This window comes from Meriones unguiculatus, chromosome 3 (assembly GCF_030254825.1).
Source record: "Meriones unguiculatus strain TT.TT164.6M chromosome 3, Bangor_MerUng_6.1, whole genome shotgun sequence".
Classification (NCBI taxonomy): Eukaryota; Metazoa; Chordata; class Mammalia; order Rodentia; family Muridae; genus Meriones; species Meriones unguiculatus.
Genome location: NC_083351.1, coordinates 1,253,433 through 1,262,961, shown reverse-complemented (window position 1 = coordinate 1,262,961; position 9,529 = coordinate 1,253,433). Strand labels below are relative to the sequence as shown.

The 9,529-nt window shown below is 53.9% G+C and overlaps 1 protein-coding gene across 4 annotated transcripts; it reads right to left on the bottom strand.

Moving 5' to 3' along the window:
- Window positions 1-120: 120 nt before the first annotated feature.
- Window positions 121-8,113, bottom strand: Tnfrsf14 (TNF receptor superfamily member 14). 4 transcript variants are annotated; one of them, XM_060378928.1, is made up of 9 exons: window positions 6,952-8,113; window positions 6,445-6,584; window positions 5,652-5,760; window positions 5,122-5,247; window positions 3,832-3,987; window positions 3,141-3,231; window positions 1,384-1,544; window positions 648-679; window positions 121-490 (listed from the first exon to the last, which is right to left on the bottom strand). In XM_060378928.1, exons 2-9 carry the CDS (start codon window positions 6,520-6,522, stop codon window positions 392-394), a joined length of 852 nt encoding a protein of 283 aa, XP_060234911.1. In that variant the 5' UTR covers window positions 6,523-6,584; window positions 6,952-8,113; the 3' UTR covers window positions 121-391. The 4 variants fall into 4 exon arrangements, with proteins under 4 accessions (XP_060234911.1, XP_060234912.1, XP_021512146.2 ...); XM_060378929.1 differs by having other exon boundaries at window positions 6,445-6,580; XM_021656471.2 differs by lacking the exons at window positions 5,122-5,247; window positions 6,952-8,113 and having other exon boundaries at window positions 6,445-6,941.
- Between the last annotated feature and the right edge of the window lie 1,416 nt (window positions 8,114-9,529).

The following is a 9,529-nucleotide window of genomic DNA, read 5'->3' as shown; positions in this document are numbered from 1 at the left end:
GCCAACGAATGCCCCTCGCCAAGTGACCACATGACACAGGAACAGGGTCACCTTGGCACAGCCACCATCACAATGACAGGTCAGACGAATGAGGCACAAAATGTGTACAGAGACAGGGCGTGTAACAAAAATATTTATTTCCCATGTCAAGTAGAAAAAAAAAACTGCAAATAATTTAGAAAGTTGCTCTGAAGATGTGGGAATGGTGTCACCGCACATCATAAGGGCCCAAATTCATCCCCAAAATCACTTAAGAGGTTTGACATAGTGCTGTGTGTCTTAATCCCAGCACTTAGGATTTGGGTGGAGGGGCCCGTGAGAGCAGGCCAGGGCATCTTCCATGCCCCCGAGGCATATGGAAGCTTCCCACCAGGGCATCCAAGGTGTCTCATCACCCAGAATTCTCACAGTTGAAGGTTGGCTTCTCCTCAGTCACAGCAAGCCCCACCTCAGTGACTGGAAACCTGACAGTGTTCTCCTGTTTGTCCCCCTGCCAGAGAAACCCAGGGTGAATTCCTGCCCCTCAGGCACCAGGCAGGGACTGCATGGTTCTCAGGGACATGTAAAGTCCAGCTATAGACTATGGGGTTGGGTCCTTCAGCCAGTTGGAGCCTCCTCCCCAATTCAAACACCCCTAGCAATGATACCTGGAAAGGCTCCAGCTCCCTGGCCACTGGGCCTGTAACACAAAGACATCAGGTCATGGACAGGCCGAAGCAAGACTGGCTGGGGGAGATGAGCACACAACCATGGAGAACCCACATTCTGGCTTCCAACTGTGTGATCTACCTCCAGAGTCTGACCTACACTAAGAGAAGAGGAAGTGGGCTTGAGACATGTGTCACGACCCACAAGAGGCCCACCTGGAAAGAACAGGTGCCACCTTCCTGGAGGCCAAAGTCGACCACACTCCTACTTCACAGAGTTGGCGAACCAGCTTACCATGAGCAAAGAGGGGGATGGTCTACCCAGCCCACCACAGAGCCTAGGGAAGAGGCCTCCCACACCACGGGCACCCAGGGGTGAGCTTCCTCACTGACAAGAGTGTGGCTTGTCTGGTCCTTGTTGGCTTTGCTTCCCTGAAGCATGGCCCAGAGCTTCCCAGACCTGAGTTGGTCTGCAAGCTGGTCTCTAGTGCCGAACTCAGCAGGCCCCAGCTGAGATGAGAGAGGAGGAAGACTGACAATGAAAGGAAGGAAAGAAGGAAGAGAGGGCAAAAGTAGAGAGGCTGAAGGAAGAAGTGAGGGCCTCCAGAGAGGCCACCCGACAGCTGAGCTCTGAGGAAGGCCTCTACTACTAGCCACCGTGCACAGAGAGAGCCAAGCCCTGCGAAGACCCTGGGACCACTCTTGGGAGCCTTAGAAGAAATGGGGTGTTACTCACTGTTGTGCAGCCTTCTTCGCCTACAAATGATGATGAGGATTCCTAGCCCAGCTATCACAAGTCCCACAAGGATGAGTAAAATGAAGCTCCAGGAAATGGAGCAAATGGCATCTGTGCTGCTGGTCCCATGTTCCGCTTCTTTCTCAATCCATGCTTTGCACCTAGGAGAGAGCAGTCATGGGACATGACATGGGCTGTGGGGATAGGTCATCAGCCTGGACAATGTAGGGCTGGGGCAAGGTCCATGCAGTTCAGGGCTAATTGGTTGGTCAACAGCTCTGAGACAGGACTCGGGCTTTGTCACAGTTTTTAAGCCCTTTATGGAGAAACAGAGAAAGGAAAGAAATAAGAGATAAGGAAAGAGAAGTGAAGGAGCAGGGTAGAAACATTAGCAAGGAAGAAAAGAGGAAGGGAGGGAGGAAGAGAGGGAGGGAAAGAAAGGAGAGAAAGGGGGAGAGAAAGAAGGAAGGGAGGGAGGGAAGAAGGGAGGGAGGGGAGTAGGGAGGGAGGGAAAGAAGTAGGGAGGGAAGAAGGGAGAGAGGGAGGATAGGAAGAAAGGAGGGAAGGAGGGAAAAGAGAGTTAGGGAAGAAAGGAGGGAGGGAAGAATGAAAGAGGGAGAGAAGAAGGAAGAGAGGGAAGGAGGGAGAGAGAGAGGGAAGTAAGGAGGAAGGGAGGAAAAGAAGGAAGGAAAGGGAGGGAAGAAAGGAGGGAGGGAAGAAGGGAGAGAATGAAGGAGGGAGAGAGGGAGGGAAGGTAGGAAGAAAGGAGGGAGGGAGGAAAGGAAAGAAGGAGGGAGGGAAGGAGAGAGAGAGGGAAAGAGGGAGAGAGAGGGAGAGAAGGAAGGAAGAAAGGAAGGAAGGAGGGGAAAAGGGAGGGAGGGAAGAAAGGAAGGAGGAGAGGAAGGAAGAAGGGAGGGATGAGGGGAGGAAAGGAGGGAGAAAAAAGGACGGAAGGAAGGAAAGAGGAAAGTAGGGAGGACAGGGAGGGGGTGCTAGGGCCAAAGCTGGGGACTGAACTGGCAGTGAAGAGAGATGAGGACAGGGAGGATGGACTGCTGCTCCCTTCCCTCGGGAAGCCACACCTGGCCACCCAAGGAAGCCTAGCTATCCTCAGAGTTCTTATCAGAGACCCTGAGTTCTCAGGTTGGCTCTAGGGTCTGGACCCACACTGAAGGGGTCCTGACTCAGGTGGAGAGGGAACTCACCTGAGAACACAATTGTGGTGGTTTGAATGAAAATGGCCCCCATAGGCTCATATGCACTATTAGGAACACCTTTTGGAGTGTGGCCTTGTTAGAAGAAGTGTGTCACTGGGCTTTGCGGTTTCCGATGTGCCAGGCCCAGTGTCACCCTCTCTTCTTGCTGCCTGCCAATCCAAACTTCATCTCTAGTAACGTGTCTGCCTGCACACTGCTGTGCTCCCCCCATGATGATAATGGACTGCACCTCTGAACTGTAAGCCAGCCGCAAATAAATGTTTTCCTTTATAACAGTTGCCATGGTCATGGTGTCGCTTCACAGCAATAGAAACCTTAACTAAGACAATCGTCTAACAGTGCCCATCCCAGCTCCAGAAGCACAGGAAGCCCCACATCTCTGGTGGGAACTGGCCACAGCCTGTACCGTCCTGGCTAAAGCCCCATGATCTCTGCGCTGGGGCTTCTGAGCGCAGCCCACTCAGGGTGCAGCTCAGCTGGGTTTGGGCACTCATCTCCCGGGGAACAAGTGCTTCCTTCCACAGGGTGCAGGTCACCTACTTGGTCCAGGACAGACATTCCTCCTGTGTCCCTCCTGGTGAAAAGGTCCCTGTTGGGCAGCTGGCACACACAGTGTCCTGGCTGTAAGTACCTGGGAGGTGGAGAAGGACAGGCAGACGGACGCGGCTCAGGCTTGCAGGGAGCTGCCTGTTCTGGAGCCTTCCGGCACACAGTGCTCTGTGGCTGGAAGGCAGCACCCTGAGAATGCGTGACAAGGGCTTGGGCAGTTTTAGGACATATGGACATGGAAAGGGCCTGATGTAATTACCCAGGGTTCCTTCCACCTTCACCCCACAAACGCTTCTGGGTGCCCTGGTCAGATGCCAGACGGAAGGCAGAGGTAGACCTCAGTCACATCTAGGTGAGTAATGGGGCTGGACACAGTTTACGCTACAAGTCGGGCTCCCTGTTAGGCATCCAAGCTGAGGCTACATAGCTGAGATCAGACCAGAAGTGGCAGCCATTGGTGCTGCTCCTGCTCGCCTTCCCCCTCTGCCTTCTGCCCTCTTCCTGAGTCTCAACAGCAAGGCTTTTCTCTGCCCTCAGTCTTCCAGATTCCCTGGCTAGTCTTGCCCACCCGCTGCCATGCTTTCTGCCCTGTTCCTAAGCTGGAGGGTTTCTAGACAGCAGGCAGCAGGGGCACTGGAAGGAGGGAAGCCACCCAGGAGCCACCTACAGCCGGCTAGCTCACCTCTCCTCTGCAGCCTCTGTCCGGGAGGGCAGGTGGTGTGTGGCAAGCATGTGGAGCAGTGGGCCCCCTCCTGGGTCTCACAGAAATAGCCTGGGCTGCACCTGCACACAGTGTCATTCCGGCTGGAGCACTCCTGCCAGGTCACCAGGCCCATGTCTGCCGTCAGAGACAGGGCAATGGGAGCACCAGCAAGGGATTTGTGGGGACACCCAGCCTCCAGCTGTCCCAGTGTACGCAATTTGCACACCTGCTCCTTTGATGGAGGCTCAAGGCTGAGCAACCACATGGGGTACCAGGTTTGTCCTATAAGGGGAGCCAGGCAAGGCCCAACGGCTCTGAGCACGGGCCTTCCTTGGTCTGGGACTGACTGGGTCACAGTGTGGTTGGAAGCCCAGGGCCTGGATTCTGGCCACGTGTGAATTCTCCTTGCTTCTGTTTTCTCCTATTCTAGGAGGCAGGACTCCCCACCTCTGTGCCCATGGCCCTGGGAGTGTGGAGTTGGTGGGCTGGGCCATCCAGTACAGTGCCATGGTGGCTCTTGGCGTCTGTGTCCTCATCAATGGGAAGAAGCCGCCTTTTGTCTCTTTCTAGGTCTGAGCCTTTTGTCTCTTTCTAGGTCTGACTGTTTTTGGGAAGCGTGTGAACAGGAGTGAGGCTGCCCCCTGAGACTGTGTGTGGGTAGAGGTTCACCATCTGTGCGGGTGAGACCATCTCCATTTACACACTGTGGCAGACACAGGTCGTCCTCCGTGGGAGTGAAGACAGGCCTTTGCACGCACTGTGTGTGAGCACACGGTCCCCTTGTGCGAGGAGTGATGCCATGCCAGGACAGGCACTGTGACACACACGGGGTCACCTAGGATGGTGTCTGGACAGTGTGGGGCTCTGATGGGAACAGCAGTGCTGGCCACCTCACTGCCCAGGCCCAGGCAGCCAACAGGGGCAGGTGACCCTTTCATGAATTTGTTCATATGAATGGAAAAAGTAAGGAGCGCATTAATCCCCAGCAATGCTCAACTCCACGTGAGAACCCTTCCCAAGCCAGAGACTGGTGCATGGGAGAGCAGGTCCTCACCCACACCAACCTGGCTGAAGGGGAGAAGAAGAAGCAGACAGTGGGGTGAGAGCCTCACTAGCCAAAACAGGAGTGGACACCCTGAGACCCTGCTCCCAGTAGTGGGAAGGTCAGCCCTGCAGCTCAGTGAGTTTCCCCAGGTTCAGGGCCCTCTTCTAGAACCCATGCCTGAACTCAAGTGCCCCAGTGCACCCCACATCTGCAGGAGCGCCTACCTGGATCACAGACTCCACAGGGCAGACACTTGCTCAGGCCATTTGCATGGGCGGTGTATGTCTGTGGGGGACAGGGGGCACACACCGTGCCTGTCTGCTCACTGCAGGGGTGCTTCACGTGGTAACCTGCAGCCAGGACCCACAGTTCCTCAGTGGGAGGTAGCCTGAAGAAGCAGGGCCTGTGCCCTCACCTAGACCCCCAGTAGGAATATCACCAACCCCAGCAAAGGCCCCACAGGACCTGTTGGCCCATCTGCCTTCTATGTGCCCTCTATGAGCAATTCAGAAGTTCGGCTTACGGGCCTCCTAAGTCACCCAGGCTCTGACCCCAGCCTCTTTCAGCCTCAGCCTCTGGTTACGCTGGGCCTGTCCTGTCCCCCAGGCCCACCCCTGGCATTGCAGCTTCAAAGGTCCCAGAGGCTGAGAAATGCACGCTGCCATGGACCACCCTGGCCTGAGGATCCAGAGGCCACGCGGCTCAGGACAGGAGCCTCTCCCTGACACGGCACTGACTCCCGGGCTGCTCCTACCTGGGTAGCACATGGGGCAGCACTCGCCGCCCACAGGGAACTCCTTCTCTCTGCACACAGGCTGGGCAGAGACGCAGGGCATGAAGTTCAGAAGGACGACACAGGACACCTGGGAGGGATGAGTGTGGGAGGGGAGGGTCTTTCCTCCATCCCTCCGCTCCCTCCCCCAGGCTGGCACGGGGGAAGCAGCAGCCTCTCAGCGGCAGTGTCTCTATAGGAGAGGCTCAGAGCCTGGGCCTGCCTAACCTCTCTTCTGCCCTCATTGTCTGACAGTGTCAGACCTGGCACGCAGCAGGGTCAGCTGGGGCTGGACTCAGGGGCTGCCAGCAGGGGCTGGGAGCAGGCTCTTCAGAATCTTGGGGGAGTCTGGTGACAGCTTACTTGAGCAAACAGGAAACTGGCTCCTGTTAGCCTGCCCTGACTCCATCTTCCCTGGGGACAGAACTTATCCTCAAGGACTGTGTATGATCTGCCTGTTGCTGCAGGGCCTGCCCAGAGACTCTTCTGGGCCAGGGCCTGCCAAGGGCCACCATCCCTACAGGACCACCACCTGCTCTTGAGCCACAGTGGGTATCTGTGAGTCGAGCCCCGGAGCTGGCCTGCCTGTAGCCTCCCAGCCTGAGGATGCCCTCAGTCATCTCCAGGGATCTGGAGATCCAGGAACAAAGAGCCTGTGAGCTGGCTATCCAGACCGAGCCAAGGTCTGGGGACAGGAAATGTCTGGGGTGATCTGCAGCTGGAGTTGGGCCGGGGAGGACAGAGCTTGGGGACCGTAATGGGCTCAGGAACTCACCAGCCTGAAGGTGTTGTCTGTAGGGGCTACCCTCCGCGGTGAAGACCCCCATCCTGGAGGAGGTTTCATTTTCTTCATCGAGACACTAGGGGCCAGGAGCCCCCTGGGCTCTGATCCTCACCAGCTCGCATCAGCCCCATCAGCAAAAAATGAAAATGAAAGAGAAATGATGAACTCTGCAGACGTACCAAGCGGTTGGGGGGAGTGAGGCTGGGAGGGCCAGGCCCAGAAGACCAGACGGAGCCTCAGCCAAACACAGATACACTTGACAGGGACACCAGCAAGCTCTCCTTTATATTGTCCCAGTCTGTATAGATACCCTGTGCAGGGCTGTGTCACCCAGGTCACCGCAGTTTTCTGACAGACTGACATAGGAACCTCAGCCTTAGAGAACCCAGAACTTGATCCACTGACACACCTCCCGACCTACCCCTCACAAGACCCTCCAGCCCCCAGAAGCTTCTATCACCTCCCACGCCAAAGCTGTTCCCAGCATCACCCACTCACTGCCCAGTTCTTCAGAATACTCCCGACTGAGCTTCTGAGCATGTGGGGCCCCCGGGACAGGAGCCAAGCCTAATCATCTAAGGGAGAGGCAAAGCTCCTTGTCATCTTCCTGCAGGCTGTGGGCCTCCCCGCCTGTACCCTGAGAGGGAACAGCTGAGCAGTCTTATTTCCATTTTGTGGATGAGGAAGTGGCCTTCAAGTACTAGGGGGTAGTGTGCTGGGCCTCATGATACTAAGCTCAGTAAGCCTGGAGGTGGGGTCTACTATAGATCTAGGCTCCAGAGAGGACTGAGCCGCTCCAAAGGAACACAGCAAATCAAGCGCCTCAAGATCCTTTGACCTGCACTGTGCTCTGTCTCCCGTCTCTGACGGTTAGAATTTACCACACAAGTTGCCCCCCCAGCCACCTCCCAGGTTTGGCTGGCAGCCCAGCTCTAGCGCTCTTTTCCTCATAACAGTCCTGACCACACCTAGAACACTGTGAGCCTGTCAAAGTCCACCTTTAACGTGTGGGGAAGACAGGAGATGTACACAGAGTAGGAAGATTAATTATTCTTCAGACTTTTTTTCTCAGGGTTTACGACTTAATTACTTACACTATGGAGAAACTTCTGGCTCTTTTACTCAGGGATGAACAACAGAGCCTCAGCAAGGGCTCAGAGGCTCAGAGGCACATTAACTCTTTATGAGCCAAAGAGAGAGAGAGAATCATGCATCCCCACACCTTGCATAGTATCAGTTCATACATACCTACATGCAGGCAAACAATCAGACACGAACACACTCATATACACATTCAAGCGGGCCCCATCGTACATGCACATGCATATACACAAACATATTTACACACTTGCACATATGCATTCATGTAGACTTACAGACAGTCAGACAGATGGACACATATTTGGTGGGTGGTGGATGGAGGAAAACTCCAACCACCTGGAGTTTTCTGTCCTGGGTTTTACACCGTCTAAGACAAAGGTTCATTCAGGAACCAACACAATCATTAAGCAGAAACGAGTTGCGATAGAACTACTGACGGTAGGTAAGCCCCTTCGGTGTACCTCTGCGCACCTGCGCATTTGTGTTATAAGCTGGAAGCAGTGGTTTTAGCTAGAAGCTCATTGTGAGTTCAAAGCAGAAGGGTTTTTTTTTCTCATTTCAAATGTACATTATGTGTTCAAAGTGAAAGTTTTTTACGTCAAGGTTTTCCTAAGAAACACATGTCTGTCTTGTTTTGTATTACTAACCTTTTCTTCTTTGTTTCTATATTCATATGGTCTCTTTCATCATGGTGTACACCTGGGCCTTATCCCTGCACTGAACCTAGAAGAAATAACTCCTGATTATTTGTTTCAGTTTTGTTTTCCTTCTTGGTGAAGCGCTTCCCAGAGCTTTTAGCTAATTTGCAAGAGAGCAAAAGTTACTTGAATCAGTTCAGAAATCATCACGAGGAATTAGAAGACCATCTTCACAAGAGTTCACAGGAGAGAGAGTAGCAGGTCTGGAGCATAGGCGTGAGGGAATCTCTGTTCCACCTCAGGTATCTGAGACGGGCATGGAAAGGCAGTGTAGCAACAACAAGCAGTCTTGAGGAAAAATCTCTGGGGCTTTGCCTAAACCAGGGATACACCCATTTGCCAGCTGTGCAAAACAAAACAAAACAACAGAACCAAGTGGGCTGCCTCCAGGAAGTCCTCTTGTTTGCTTTTGCCAACCCAGCCTGCAATCGTTCCCAGCATTAGCCAGTCTGGAGGAATGTGGCCTTGACCCACCCCCGACAGCTCTTTCTCAGTCCTGAGTAGTTGTCCAAGTTTGGGTTACTCTCTCTATGATGAAGCACCGTGACCAAAGCAAGTTGGGGAGAAAAGGGTTTATTCAGCTCACACTCCCACATTGTAGTCCATCGCTGGAGGGAGTCAGGGAGGAACTCAAGCAGGGCTGGAACCTGGAGGCAGAAGCTGATGCAGAGGCTGTGGAGGGGTGCTGCTCACTGGCTCGCTCCCTACGGCTTCCTCAGCTGCTTTCTTATAGAACCCAGGACCACAGCCCAGGGATGGCACTGGTCCAATTGCAATGGACCCTCCCTATCAGTCTCTAATTAAGAAAATGCCCTTTGGCCAGATCTTATGGAGGCATTTCCTCAATTGAAGTTCCCTCCTTTCGGATGAGTCTAACTTGTATCAAGTTGGCATGAAACTAGCCAGCACTCCAAAATTCCACCCCAAAGGGACAAAAAAAAAAAAAAAAAAAAAAAAAAAAGAGTCTGCTGTATGTTACAGCCACCTGTGTGCCCCTGCAGTAAGTAAAAGCCACAGGAAGTAAAAGCAAAACCCGGGGACAGGGACATCCCATTACAAAGTTCCTGGCACTGCAGTCAGCCAGCACTGCCCATCTATAACCACTGAAATCCTTTCAGCTGTTCCATCCAGACCCTAACCCCAGAGGCCCCGAGGCCTCCCGCTGGGCGATTACCCACTCCAGAGGTTATGGAGGGTACCCTGGGCACAGCTCTTCTCCCAGTTGCAGTTGGGAAACTAAGGCAGAGGAGATCTGATCACAGACATAGACGTCCATG